This window comes from Pseudogymnoascus verrucosus, assembly GCF_001662655.1.
Source record: "Pseudogymnoascus verrucosus strain UAMH 10579 unplaced genomic scaffold scaffold_17, whole genome shotgun sequence".
Taxonomy (NCBI): Eukaryota; Fungi; Ascomycota; class Leotiomycetes; order Thelebolales; family Thelebolaceae; genus Pseudogymnoascus; species Pseudogymnoascus verrucosus.
In genome coordinates, this window is record NW_017263668.1 from 273,013 (window position 1) to 286,768 (window position 13,756).

Genomic DNA, 13,756 nt, shown 5'->3' on the forward strand with positions numbered 1-13,756 from the left:
TGTAATTATTAATTATTAATTAGCCAGAAAGCAATCGACGGTAGGAACCTCGCCTTATATTCTAAAACCTTACCAAGATCTTCTATTTCTATGGTGCAATCCTGTCATTGGCAGGGGTCGCAATTAAGCGTTTCCTCTTTCCTGCCGCTATTCTACTTGCGGGTATTGTAAGTCTTGGCATTTAACCCCTGTCCATCGCCAGAAAGCCTAAAACTCCACTACGTCATTACAAATAATCGTGAAGCTATCGAAAAGTTACAAGATAGTATAGCCCGCGTCATGAAAAGTAAAGACAGCTTAGAAATACAACAGGTAGGCATGGGGAGATACGAGATGGTCCTACTGGTATATAAATGAGGTTTTGTCGCTGCTGTAACTCATTCCTCAACATCTTCAATTCACCATCACCAACACTCAACTGCAAATCCTAGTCAGCTTTCCTCTCAACGGAGTAACTTTTGATTCCCTCTATTTGTCGCTTTACCCCTTGATAACACCATCACCCTTCATTAAACTCCAGGTTATCACATTAAAAATGGCGCCTACCATCTTCATTATTGGTGTCACTGGATACATCGGTGGCGAGGTTGCTGTCGTGTTTGCAGAGAAGCACCCAGAGTACAACCTCGTCTTTCTCGTCCGCAACTCCGAGCAAGCCAAGATAGTCAAAGCCCGATTCCCATCATCCGAGACCGTCATCGGTGACCTCGACTCCCACGACGTACTCTTTGAGCAGGGCAAACGCGCCGATGTCGTTCTCCGTAAGTTTCACCGAGGTCACATAACCACATATATCCGTGACTAACACAAAACCTCCGCAGAAACCGCTTCGGCAGACCACATTGCCGTTGGCGAGTCCATCATTGCGGGCATGGCCCAGGGCAAGAAGGGCCACTACATCCACGTCTCCGGGTCCGGAATCCTGCACGACGTGACGAACGGCTTCGGAAACCCGAGCTCCAAGATCTACCACGACACCAGCGACCTCGCTGCGATCACCTCCTTCGACTCGTCGCACGTGCACGCCGACACCGACGCCTCCGTCACCGCCGCGGGCCTCAAGCACGGCATCCCCACCGCCATCGTCTCGCCTGTTACCATCTACGGTGTCGGCCGTGGGCCTATCAAGACTCGCAGCCTGCAGATTCCCTTCCTGACTGAGGCCATCATCAAGCGCGGTAAGGCCTTCACTGTGCTTGAGGGTAACAACATCTGGGATAACGTCCATATCACCGACCTCGCCGAGGCGTATAACGTGCTCACCGAGGAGGCTCTCAAATTGAACGGCGGCAAGTCGTCCTGGGGCAAGGAGGGCTACTACTTCGTCGAGTCCGCCGAGCACAGGTGGAAAGATATCGTGACTGAGCTTGCTAAGATCGCGCACCAGAAGGGCGCGATCAAGTCCGTGGAAGTGGAGAAGCTGAGCGTTGAAGACGCCAGTGCCGCGCATCCATGGGCTCCGCTGCTCTGGGGGGGGAACTGCCGCAGCAGAGGTGACCGTATCAGGGCTCTAGGGTGGAAGCCTAGCGCTCGCAAGATTGAGGAGTACCTCCCGGAAATGGTGGATTTTGAGATCAAGTCCCTGGGAACGCAGTCTTCCGCTACTACGTTCTAAGACTGTGTGAGGAGCTTCGGAAATTTGGCTGGTGTAACTGAGTCTTTATTTTAGCAGGCAGCGTATATAGCAACAACATAAAAGAGCTTTTACTCAACTTACTTTGTAGTAGTCCGTCCCCGTAATCCGATCCCCCTCTAGAAAACAGCACACACCACTTCCTAAAGGCCATCTCATTCTCCCACCCTTCAAACAAGCTTACCCGCGCTAGGTACATCATAAAGAACCCTCTCTCTGTCCTCGCAACACTAGCCGTGGCGCCCACCAGCAGCACCCACAGCCTCACACCTGGGTTTTCACGCCAGAACGGCGCGCAGATCGTGCGGTCCATGTTAGCGCTAAGGATCTGCAGCCAAGGTAGGGAGAAAGGGGAAGTGAAAAACGACGGCGAGGACAAGGCAGCGGCGTAGATCTGCCCTGCAGCGTGAAGAGCCTTGTAGATTGAGTCCGTAGTGCACGAGACCTCGACGTTGATGTGGAGCTCGTAGAACTGGATATCGCTGATGGTGGTATTGGTAAGGTCACGGAGGGCCTCAAGAAGCATGCAGATCTCATTGTCGGCGCCGGTGTTTTTGATAAAGGAGGAGAAGGGAAGGGAACCGGAAATGGGGGAATTATAGAGGCGTGCCTTGTAAGGTGAGGCTGGGCCGGCCTGACAGCGGAGGGGAAAGCGCGGCGGCTGGAGGGTTATGGCTGCAATGATATGGTCGAATCTGGTATTTTGTTAGGTTTAGGGACACGTATATTGCTATTAGAGGAGTGAGGTTACAGCGCAATTTTTTCAGCCTGGACTGGAGGCATTGAGTCTAGTCCCCCGCGCAGGTCAACCACTCGCTCCAGGCCATTCATATGAGCTACAACATCCGAGGGTTTAAGTTGGGCCCTATACGACTGTGTAATTATCAGTACCAAATAAATTGCATAGGTTAAGTTAAAAAACTGACTTCCCACATAGTAAGCGTTATAATCGCACCAAGGGTCTCATCTTTGGTAGCCAGCTCGGAGTCCGCCAGGCGGCCCTGGATCCATTTGATGGTCTCGAGACGAAACTGGAAACAGCTGGGCGTGTTGCTGATCCAGTCAACGAGCTCCACGCCGAGGACTGTGCTCTCGATCTTTGATGGCTCGGGGAGGGCGGCTTTGGGCATCCAGATTGACTGGCGGGGGAACAGAACAGGGCTGTTCGGATCTCGCGATGCCAGCCGAGAAAATAATGCAGAGGTGCGGGGGAGCATCAATACAGGTCCTGTGGCAGAGAGGAACGTGTAAGGGATCACTGTGGGGTATTAATAGGTTCCTCCGGAATTGGTCACGAACATAATGTAAAAAAAATACCACCCACAGTTGTCTTGGTACGGGAGAGATGGCTGTATAGAAGCCTTTACTGGCTTATCCCTTGCTAATGTAGTTTTTTCCTGCGTTATAACATCCTCGACCTCTTCCTTGGTCTTCTTGAACGCTCGCACATCAGCATCTCGCCGGCGCCGGTAGCGGAAACGAGCAACGTGGCTACGGACCACATTCTCGGTCCCTCTCTCTCTTGCCCTCCCAGGAGCCTCTTGTACAAAGCAGATCTCTGTAACAGGAGGCATGTAGTAGTTGTGATATGCTATCTTATCTGGGGCGCTGCGAGGTTGCAGTCCGATGCCTCCGTGAAGGAAGGTGGCCGTTTGACCTAGAACGCCTACACTTGAAGCGTGATTTGCTACCATACATACACTAGCTTGGATCACGGGGGACCGATTCGTATTAGCCTCGAAAATGGCTCGACTACAGGGATCTACTTATATCTTTCGAAATCAGCCCTGTCTCGAAGCCATATTTACTTCGAGTCGAATATTAGTCGCTTAACCATGGATGGTTTGGTAGATTGATCTGGTCGCCACAGGCATCTCTTGATGCCCATGCTAACACTCGAGATGTAGCTTCTCTAGAAGGGCAAGATTTGATCGGCGGGAGCTTAGTCATTATTCCATAAGTGTGTTTTATATCCGGCATCTCTTGTGCTTGAGTGTTGTCAATCACATACGAATGAAAACATCGCTTCTCATCTCCTAGAATCCAAACCCAACCGTGGTACTCTCGGGCATGCCAGAGATCCAAGTACTGATGTAGCTCCGGTTCAATCTCCTTGGCTAATGTACTCCCGAAAGGCTGCCAACCATATGGCAACTCCTCTGCATTCGCAAGGTAACGATAGTTGAAACGAAGGCGGGCAAGATCACTATTAGATAGCATCCTCGTGCCGTTCTCCTCATAGCAGCCTAGTCCAACTTCATCTAAAAACGACTGCTTACAGCCAAGCCACGCGGCAGTAACAAGATCAGGTTGTGACGCACGAGTAAATTGCGGTTGTTCTTCCAAAGTTGTAAGATAGGATTCAACCATGCCAGCCCAGTCTGAAGATCCCAGCCAAAGAACGCCCATCCAGAGCGGCGCTTGCTGGGGGCGATATAACATAAACATTTTGATAAGTAATTCTGTGTCTTGAGATTCAAGCACAGGCTTAATCACCTCATGAATTGAGGACAGCCAAGCACTAACAACGTTGCAATCAATGCCTGATTCCCAGAAGACACTCCAAAGACTCGATCCTATTAGCCTAGGGCCAATACTGATAGTCATGAGTTGAGATATCTGCTCTGAATATTGGCGGAATGGGTAGTGAGCATGTTTCGGATGACTGCGCTGCAGAAGTATTGGAACAGGTAGTGTAGCTGCTAATTTTCTAAAATTGTAGAAAGGCAGCATGATTGTTGCAGAAACTGCAGCGTCGAGTTGGTCATCAAGTCCAAATAACGCGCAAAGTTCAGAAATAAAGCTTGCCGCTTTTTCCGAAGACGATGATGTACCCCATTCTGGGGAAGAATATGTTGGACTAGTAAGAATGTCGAAACGGTTTACTCCTTCATATACCAATGCCCATGGTGGAATAGGCTTCATCATCCAACGCGAATTGGGTGCGAGAAGGATAGATAGCCAACACACAAGGTCTGGGGATGCGTAACGTAAGTCGAGGAGTATTTTGTCATTCTCTGAGCAGCCTAGATGGCTTGTTGAAGGTTCCTGAGAAGTAAACTTGACTTTCCGCCCCTGCATCTCGAGGAGTTTTGCACAGAAATAATAAGAGATGCATTGTATGAGTATAGAAATGCCGTTAGAAGGAGGGGCAGGTGACACTTTAGCGTTGGGATTGCATTCTTTTATGAACTGGTATCTCGTCGGCTCCGGAATAGAGAACCTGAATGTTTTCTCGTTGCCACGCCTTTCATCGACTTTGGGAGGTGAGGTTGGCTGCCACGTCACATCAGAGTCATCTAGGGTTGCTAGAGTGCCAGGCTTAGAAACATCATCCATAGAGCTCTGCATATCATCTGACTCGAGGTGTGGAAATTTCCACATCGGGTAGCCCCTAATTGCCTTCAAGCCACGAAGTCCAGAAGGTAGAGGTGGGACCCCCTTTATTAACCCCAAAACACCCAGGCTTCCGGGTATGCTAAGAGTTTGTTGCTGTTCTGCAAGACCAAGGCACTCTCGCCATTGGGATTCACCTCTCCAAAAGGTCCTCTCAATATCCTCAGCGCTTGGAATCACTTTATCATCCTGACATCCGTGTAGTAAATCATCAGCAGCTTGGTCCTCCTCAGCGAAGCCACTGCTAATACTGCTGTTTGGTGGGGTGCTTGTGCCTCCGTTGCTTTCGTTCTTATAATATGAGGAATGGTTATCGGAAGGAATAAAGCTTGCCTCAAACCTGTTCGTTCCAGTCTCTATCCAGTGGGCAACGCGATCATTACCCATGTTAGAGTTGGCTGGCATCTCGAGCTATTTATGACGGATTGCTTTGCGAAGTACTCCACATTTGTTGCAACTTTTATGGAAATAAATGTGTAATGCCGAGAGAGAGTGATTTTATAACAGGCAACCTTCATAGACCGCCTCAGCTCATCGAGTGATCTACAACGTCACGTGGGCCACACAGTCTGAAACACATGAGTCAAATCTTCAATGCATCGTGAACTCATTTACGAACATGATCTTTAAAGACATCAGGGTGAGATATTACTTATTGCCAATTCACGAAACCTAGCGCACAATGTGCAGTTAGTGTAGACTACATATAATCGCAGCGTTTACGAGCACAAGCTGAAGAAACAATAACCCACACAACAACAACCTTCTATGATTTGATATACACATACATAATCGTACACTCTACACATCTCCAACCTCCTGAGCTGAAGCAGAAGCTAACATTACTAAAAATTCCAAATATCCCCCCCCCAACCAAATATCCACCACCACATATTTTATCTATGCCAAGACCCCCCCTCCCCCCATCCGTCCCCCATCCCCCATCGTATTAAAAAATCTAATTATCACGGAACCATTATATATCTCCGTGTCACCGCTCGCTCACCCGCATACATAACATGCATGCAATGCGCGGTGCAGCAGCAGCTGTTTAACGTAGCCATGCGTGCTACGACACCGGCCAACCCCCGGCTCTGACGCGGTGTACCCAAATATATATGGTCTGGTCTCACATCCCGTATTGTGCTGTACTCCAATACGCGCCTCCCCCTCCCCCTCGACCAGTTTCTCTACACCTGGCTGTAGTCCCCTCTCCTCGAAATGAGCGCTCGAACCTCGCAGTGACAATACGAACGCGCTGAAAAAATGGTGATGAGATGAGATGAGATATCAGCGCACGCTCGCTCGCACAGCAACCGCCAAGGTCAACCCACCACCCAGCTCAACTCCTCCACCCCGAGGAGGAAGAGCAATCCCTACTAACCCTCCACGTCGCCAAGCCCCTCCTCCCCACCACCCTCTTGAGCGTCGGCCAGACCCCATCATCCCCGAAATCCAAATCATCAAGGTTAAGATGCATCCTATACCTCCAGACCTCCTCGAACCTCAGGGCCCCCTTCGTCCCATTATTCTCAGCAATATACTCTGATAAGTAACTCGCCGACAACGGCGCAACGAGGTACGTCCCCGTCGCATTGTTATTATTATTCCCCGACGATTTAGAGTTCGCAGATGATGAGGGGGAGCTACACGTCGCCAGCGCGCGCAGCTCCTCGATCATCTTGGCACCAGGCATGCCCATCAGGTCGTGTGTGGTGAGGACTTCGTTTTTCCCGTTTAGTAGCCAGACGGGGGGGGAGTAAGTTTTCCACCACAGAGCGTGTGTGGCGTCTTCCATGTTGGCGAGGTGGAATTGTGTTGGGACTACGCCGCCTTGGTGGTAGGAGCCCATTAGCACGCCGAAGATGATGTTGAATACCAGCCAGGCGGCGGCGAAGATCTTGAGGTGGGATTTCTTCGCTGGCAGGCGGATGGAGGAGAGGATTAGGGGGATGGTGGGGATGAGGAAGCGCGCTTCCTGGTGCTGCAATATCGACAGGACGAGGATTCCTGAGATGGCGGAGTATAAGCGTAACGACGCGTGGGGGCGGAAGAAGAGCAGCAGGAATGCCGGGCCGAGGAGCTGCGGGAGGTTGAAGAGGAGGTGAGTGTAGCGCGGGTGTAGGCCGTGCAGGGCGAGGTTGGAGGTGGCCAGGTTGTAGCGGAGATTGTTGAGGGGGGTGATGATGGGGTGGGTGAAGAGGGTGGACCAGGTGACGGGGTGGGTGCGGGCGTAGAATTCGGTGTCGATGGCGATGGCGAAGAAGAGGGTCCAGAGGCCGGAGATGACCATGAAAAGGAGGGAGAGGGGTCTGTTGGGGGGGAGGAGGGTTAGCGGATGAAGGGGATGGTGGGAGGGGGGAAGGGGAGGGAGGGAGGGGGACTCACTTCCGCGCGAAATGGGGTATCAAACGAAACGCGGGGATGAACAGAAATGCGGGAAATGTGATCCGATTGAAGAATCCAAAGACGACCAAGAAAGCCAACAACGCAGATGCGAAAGGAGATGTCCGCTGCTGTAAGACCCGTTAGCTTGTGTACTTCCCATCCTCCCATGCGTATTCCACATGTGCCCCAGGAAGTCCATACCTTATCATCCACAATCCTCTGTATCAGCACCAGACTCCACGCCACCAAAATCGTCTCCAACGAATTCGAGAACGTATGCGCCTGGAACGTCCACGTCACATACGACGATGCGACCAGTAGTATCACTAAACTCCTATGCCTTGGCTTCCCAACCAGCTCATGGATAGCCCAGTCCTCCAGCACGAAACTCAGCAGGAACATGAGCACGCGCAGCGTCCAGAAGACCACCGCGGGCGTCACCTCCCCACCCTGTCCATTACCAATCCATATCCACTTCAGCAGCAGCATAGGCAGGCCATAGACAGGCCAGAGGGGGAAGACGCTTCGAATCGGGTTTTCGGATGTGAATTCCCAGGTCAGTTTGACGGGGTAGCTGAATATCTGGCCTGTGAGACGGGGTGCGTTAGCGGATAGAACGGAGGCACGCCGACGATGACAGATGGGAAAAGGGGGCGCTTTCTTTCCGGGATATCCGGATGGCCGCGGACTTGAACTGCGAAAATTGAAGACATACCAGCGATGACTTCGGGCCCCTGAAAGTTCTCATCGGGATGCAGATAGCTGGGCGACAGCGCAAAGTATAGGCGCACCAGCGCCAGCAGCAGGTATGCGCGACGCCACATCGTTGCGCGGTTTGTGTGTGTGATTGTGGTGGTCGGGGTAGATATTTCGGTCTACTACGCGGCGGCGCAGTGACGGTGGGTGGTTCGAGATCGCAACTGCGATGTGCTGGCGGTGGCCAACATTGGTGATGGGTGCGACCTGGGGATTTGCGAGCGGGAGCAGCAAGCAGCAGCGAGGGCGAAAAGGGATGGTCGTGAAGCTGTTGATGATTCGTGTGTGTTTGGTGTGAGTGTCGGTTTGGGTTGGGATAGAGATGGAGATGGGGGGGGATGATGATGATAATAATAAAGGCGCGGGCGCGCTTTCGCTTTTCTGGGGTTGGCTCGGTCTCGTCTGGGTGTGGGCTACTATCTATTCCCCCCCTTCTTTTTTTTTGGTGAATTTGGCAGGGGATGGGATAGGATGGGGGGGAAGAAGCTTTGGGAACGTGCCTGGGATGACGGGCTGACGGGGGTTTGCTTACTGGGAACGGCCGCTACTCTAGTTTTGGGGGGGGGGTGATGGGGGTGATGGGGGTGATGGGGGGGGATGGGGATGGTAGTGGGAATGGTGGAAGTGGGAACGGAAAGGAGAGGAGGAGAGGTTGTTTCGGTCGCGTCGCGTCGATCGTGGGGAGATGGAGAGTAAACAGAGATGGTGAGGATGTGTATGTAGGCTGGGGTAATTTATCATTTATTGTTTATTTGTACAGTGTTATTGCATTAATTATATGCCATGATGCTCTCTTTTGATGGTGTTTAATATCTCTTTTTGTAGTGATTTGTTATCGAGGAATGAATTCCAATAGAGTATATGCAACTGTACGTGGCCATATCTCTTATCTCTGTTGGTTCGATATGCAAGGCTACGCTTTGTCCGGAGTAGCGGTTGCTTACTGTGCGGTCCAGTCCGGACTTTCCATTAATTGCCACTATTATTGCACCATCTCGCTTTCTTTCCCGTCTGATCAGTAAGGCGATGTACGATGGGGATGGGATAGTGGAGAACAAGACGCTGATAAATATCAGACTGTTTGTTTGCGACCAATATAAACCCCATAATACGATTTATCGCTTTGACGGGGTCGCTGCTTTCGGCGAAATTTGCAATTTTGCACTCCGCAAACGAAAGGCTGAGAGACAGCGGGGAGCAGGGAAGCAGGGTCCGTGTGGGAATTTGTTGAGGACTGTCTCATTTATCTCATTTCCTGTGAGACATGACTTATGGACTTTAATATCCGAGATAAAATCTGGGGGAGTGAGAGTGAGGTTATCATAAATTCTAGAAGATCAGACGATTTATTTGCATTTTACCCTTTTGATTTTTTTTATTATTTGTCGAAATATAAAAATACGAAATTCAAAATTCATGAGTCTTTGTGACAAATAAACAGCTGACATTAACATGACACCATCGCCTAAAAATATCAGACAACAAACTTCCCCTTCATTCTACCTAGAAATCAAAGGAACCAGAAAGAATTACAAACTATAACCTATCATTCCATATGAATTCATGATCATTAAAGAAGCCCCTCCCTTTATTCACTCCCTCCACACAAAGAACTTAGCCTTGGCGCTTGCCTACCCGTGCCTTACCACCCAATCCACCCTCCCACCGCGTCAAAGAAAAATAGCCGAGCCCCTCCAAACGCGGCTTAGCCCAGGCTGCGCTGCGGCTTTTGTGAGGCAACCACGAACGACCCCACACCGATCACTACCCGTCATACCTCTCGTCCTTTCACCACCTCCAGGCAACTTATCATACAAATACCCCAACCAACGCCGAAGCCAACTACAACACCAACAACAGCTTCAATCCTCACCTACCATCGCTCACCCACTACAACTACACCAAGAAACTCACAACTGAACTCCATCGCTATGGCTGATCAAGGCCCAAACACCATCACCCTCATCTCCAACGATGGCGTCCCCATCGTTGTCAGTGAGTCTAGCCCACAGCCTTCCGTGGTCCAAGTGAAACACAGCTAACCCACCCGCCTTAGAGCGCCAGGTCGCCGAGCGCTCTATGCTCATCGTCAACATGATGGAGGATCTTGGAGAGACTGCTGGTGCTGAAGTGCCTATTCCCAACGTACGTTTTATCTCTCCGGCCTCACTCACGCCACAATTTCCACTTCACCCCCACCAGCACTCTCGAACTCCCCCGCCCCCAAACCACTACAGAGCTCTCTTCCCACCGCAAGAAAGTGAAACCCTCCCCACTAACACACCAACCAGGTCAACGAATCCGTCCTCAAAAAGGTCATCGAATGGTGCGAGCACCACAAAGACGACCCCCCCGCCTCCGCCGACGACGACTCCGACTCCCGCAAGAAGACGACCGACATCGAAGAGTGGGACCAGAAGTTCATGCAAGTCGACCAAGAGATGCTCTTCGAGATCATCCTCGCCTCCAACTACCTGGACATCAAGCCCCTCCTCGACGTCGGCTGCAAGACCGTGGCGAATATGATTAAGGGGAAGAGTCCCGAGGAGATTAGGAAGACGTTTAATATTACGAATGATTTCACGCCTGAGGAGGAGGATCAGATTAGGAGGGAGAATGAGTGGGCTGAGGATCGTTAAATGGAGTGGTTGGACAAGGATGGTGGTGGGGGAGGGGGAAGTGTGGCTTGCGGCTTGGGCTACTTGATCTCTCGCCCTGTACACCGGATATCCTGGCAATGATGATACGAACCTTACCTTACTTATCTACCTTCATTCACCCTCGACATCAGCGGTCGAACTCACCTACCTACCTCTCGCTTCACCACACCTCGCTCTCACGCAACACTTCTGCTCCGCCTACTCACGCACTCCTCCGTTTCTTCGCCCTTTTCCCTTTCTCTCTCGCCCTGCTTTTTGCTGAAGGTACGGGATGCATGCTGGGTTTGGAAAAGATGGATTCGCTTTTTTTTTGCTTGTGTGATGCGATGCTCTTGTCTCTCGTTACTTTCGGCTTTGCGGGGATGCGTAGAAGATTAGGTGAAATATGAAGGTGGGGGTGGGGTAGATTTGAGAGCAGCGGTGGGGTGATGGCGGGGTGGGAGAATTGAATGAAGATGTTTTTTTAATGCTCTGTATGTGCTGATGTGATTTCTGTCGGTGAAGTTGATACTGTTGAGGGGAAGTGGGCTGTAACTCGTGCCATCCATATGACCCCTTCCAAGCCTGAGCTTCTGGTAAATATATATCCCAAGCTGTTGGTGAAGAGAGGAATTCTTGAGAAGGCGTGTTACTTATCCACAGTTACCTACACCACACAGCCTCAATTCTTGATATCGAAGCAGCGCTGGATTTGGCTGGAGTGGGGTGTCTGTCTCTCTCTCAACCTCTATTTCCCAGAAGGGCTGCGAGATAGGCAGTGGGGTAAGAGGGGTTGGCGGAGGTTGAGGAAGGGAGGTCGAAGTAAGGTTCGATGGATACGGGGTAGATGCGCGTCACGCATTGTGAAGAACCCGGAGTAATGTACGGCGGGGTGATGGGTGGGAAGGACGTTCCGGAATGTGTTTGTACACAGGCTTCCGGAACAGCGCTTCCATTGGGGAGGGAGGGCTGGGTGGGGGTGAGATCGAGAGCAGAAAGGAAATGTTAGAAAGTCCGATAGTACTCGATTGGGGATAAAGGGAGTATATCTTGTTCGTGGGTAGAGATTCATGAGGGCTTGCATGGCATACTTCATCATACCCATCACGCTTGATACCAATATCGAGGACGGCAACTCTCGTTCCTGGGTTAACACATCCATCCCCAACATACACATCACACATCACACCCTCTCACTCTCAAAAAAACTCATACAGTTTGGCAGAAAATTCGTGCATCAGCAATCCATTGATCTCATGCTATCCACCTTATCCCCTCCCCCAACCAATCCGACCGAACCATCCCGCCTGCAAAGATCCTTTCTCAATCAATAGCAACCCATTTTCGTAGTCGTCGTGTGTTCGTGACCAGGATGTTCGTCGGTGGTGGGGTGTATCAGAAACCAGAGAGCGAGTCGTCTAGATTCCAATACGGGTCTTTCTCCAATGCCTCCTCTTGGCGTTGTACCTGTGAGGTAATCAGCAGTTGTTCGGGCGCCTGCGGACGCAGGCTGTAATGGCTTTTATCATCACCTCTACTCCCTCTTCCAATCTCCTCTCCTCCCTCCACCGCCCGTCCCATCTAGGGGATCTAGGCGATAGGAGGAAGGAGGGGAAATGAGGAGGAGGGGAGAGGGAGACAACGGGGAGAAGGTTGATTTACCTGATCGTGTTTCCGGTACGGAGACGGATCCATTGGGGAATGGGGCGGTTGGACTTCTGGGCCTTGGCCAGCTTGACCTTGGTGCGGAAAGACTTGTGGCTCTGGGGGGGAATGTGTTAGCTGTTGTTCTGTTTCTCGTGTTTTCCTTCCTTCGTTCTGTCTCGGTTTGGTGGTGCGATGGATGCGATGCGGTGCGTGCGAGAAGACGGGTGTGATAGTCGCTGTATTAGGTGTGATGGTCGCTGCAGTGGGTGTTGTTGGAGTCGTTTGCTGGAGCCTCAAAGTTCGATCGCAGGTCGCTCGTCATCAATATCGCTGTCTCTCGGTCGCTGTCGTAGTATTCGCAACCCATCGCACTCATCACACCCATCGCATCGCATCCCATCACACACGCCCATCCATCCTCCAGGAGAGGAAAAGTAAACATCACATACCGGCATCTTGAATGATTGTCGAGTCGTTGGTGGTTGTCGATAATCCTCAAAAAGAATCTCTTCAAATTCGTCGTTAACCCACAAGCGGTACACACCTCCAATTTTTGGCGCGCAGGGCATGGTGCCCTAATCTGTTTTCTAACGTATCTTACCTAAGCCGTTTTCGCTTGGCTTGGAGGGTGGATGTCACGTGGTTTACCCACCCTAAAACTTCTTGGGTTCGGTGTTAGTGCCAAGTAGCATTACATAAGCGAAACCCTCGCTGAATTCCAACGGAGCTATCATCACTTTAATACGTAATCACATGATCTACGGAGGTGGTAGCAACACTTCGGACCCGAACAACACCCCTACAAACCCGGGCCTTGGCACCCCTCCTCGGCCGACGCCACCACACCCCTATCGCAATGTCCGCGTGGATCCCTCTGTGAGATGACAGCGTTGGCGCGTGGTGATGTCGCTGGTACTTGCTGGGATTGTTTGGTCATCCCTGGGAGGTCGGTGAGAGAGGGAAGGTCAAGGAAGGAAGACTCATACGGCGGACTCACTCAGTCATAGTGATAGAGATAGAGCTTACTCTCGGTGGTCTGGGGGGCCTTGCCGGGTCCGAGAGGTGATGGGGGCCGGCGTGGTGAGGAGGGGTGGTGAGTGGTTGGATAGATGGATGGGGAGCTTGGGTATGGATAGGGATAGGGATGTGAATGGATATAGAGGCTGACGGTGCTGACAGGAATACGGATGAATGTGGAAGTGCTGTGGTCAGCGTGGATATACATGCATATATGCATATATACATCTGATAACGGCGGCGGGAGTACTCTCGGGTGAGGCTGGATAGGGAACGAGGA

The 13,756-nt window shown here is 51.3% G+C and overlaps 6 protein-coding genes across 6 annotated transcripts; 2 read left to right on the forward strand and 4 right to left on the reverse strand.

Annotated features, from left to right (window-relative positions):
* Positions 1-248: 248 nt before the first annotated feature.
* VE01_04349 (uncharacterized protein) lies at positions 249-1,701 on the forward strand. Its single transcript, XM_018273824.2, has 2 exons — positions 249-761; positions 822-1,701. Exons 1-2 carry the CDS (start codon positions 536-538, stop codon positions 1,613-1,615), a joined length of 1,020 nt encoding a protein of 339 aa, XP_018131153.1. The 5' UTR covers positions 249-535; the 3' UTR covers positions 1,616-1,701.
* Positions 1,702-1,713: 12 nt separating this feature from the next.
* On the reverse strand, positions 1,714-3,207 carry VE01_04350 (uncharacterized protein; the record flags this gene model as incomplete). Its single annotated transcript, XM_018273825.1, has 5 exons — positions 1,714-1,716; positions 1,818-2,328; positions 2,385-2,506; positions 2,560-2,891; positions 2,958-3,207. 5 exons carry the CDS (start codon positions 3,205-3,207, stop codon positions 1,714-1,716), a joined length of 1,218 nt encoding a protein of 405 aa, XP_018131088.1.
* A 247-nt stretch (positions 3,208-3,454) lies between these two features.
* VE01_04351 (uncharacterized protein) lies at positions 3,455-5,434 on the reverse strand (the record flags this gene model as incomplete). Its single annotated transcript, XM_018273826.1, has 1 exon — positions 3,455-5,434. The coding sequence occupies one exon, from the start codon at positions 5,432-5,434 to the stop codon at positions 3,455-3,457; it is 1,980 nt and encodes a 659-aa protein (XP_018131087.1).
* A 531-nt stretch (positions 5,435-5,965) lies between these two features.
* Positions 5,966-8,749, reverse strand: SMP3 (alpha 1,2 mannosyltransferase). Its single transcript, XM_018273827.2, has 4 exons — positions 8,133-8,749; positions 7,619-8,004; positions 7,418-7,545; positions 5,966-7,341 (listed from the first exon to the last, which is right to left on the reverse strand). The coding sequence occupies exons 1-4, from the start codon at positions 8,239-8,241 to the stop codon at positions 6,372-6,374; spliced, it is 1,593 nt and encodes a 530-aa protein (XP_018131090.1). The 5' UTR covers positions 8,242-8,749; the 3' UTR covers positions 5,966-6,371.
* Positions 8,750-10,104: 1,355 nt separating this feature from the next.
* VE01_04353 (uncharacterized protein) lies at positions 10,105-10,812 on the forward strand (the record flags this gene model as incomplete). Its single annotated transcript, XM_018273828.1, has 3 exons — positions 10,105-10,168; positions 10,230-10,318; positions 10,465-10,812. 3 exons carry the CDS (start codon positions 10,105-10,107, stop codon positions 10,810-10,812), a joined length of 501 nt encoding a protein of 166 aa, XP_018131089.1.
* Positions 10,813-12,031: 1,219 nt separating this feature from the next.
* On the reverse strand, positions 12,032-13,028 carry RPL39 (Ribosomal 60S subunit protein L39; the record flags this gene model as incomplete). The annotated part of the gene is made up of 3 exons (XM_018273829.2): positions 12,032-12,279; positions 12,475-12,575; positions 12,909-13,028. 3 exons carry the CDS (start codon positions 13,026-13,028, stop codon positions 12,231-12,233), a joined length of 270 nt encoding a protein of 89 aa, XP_018131085.2. The 3' UTR covers positions 12,032-12,230.
* Positions 13,029-13,756: the final 728 nt, after the last annotated feature.

Excerpts from the sequence above, each read along its gene's own strand:
- VE01_04349 (XM_018273824.2), top strand. The coding sequence starts at position 536 with ATGGCGCCTACCATCTTCATTATTGGTGTCACTGGATACATCGGTGGC. Across the intron at positions 762-821 it reads ACGCGCCGATGTCGTTCTCC|AAACCGCTTCGGCAGACCAC; the intron begins GTAAGTTTCACC and ends AAACCTCCGCAG.
- SMP3 (XM_018273827.2), bottom strand. The coding sequence starts at position 8,241 with ATGTGGCGTCGCGCATACCTGCTGCTGGCGCTGGTGCGCCTATACTTT. Across the intron at positions 8,005-8,132 it reads GGGGCCCGAAGTCATCGCTG|GCCAGATATTCAGCTACCCC; the intron begins GTATGTCTTCAA and ends CCCGTCTCACAG. Across the intron at positions 7,342-7,417 it reads ATACCCCATTTCGCGCGGAA|ACCCCTCTCCCTCCTTTTCA; the intron begins GTGAGTCCCCCT and ends CCCCCCCAACAG.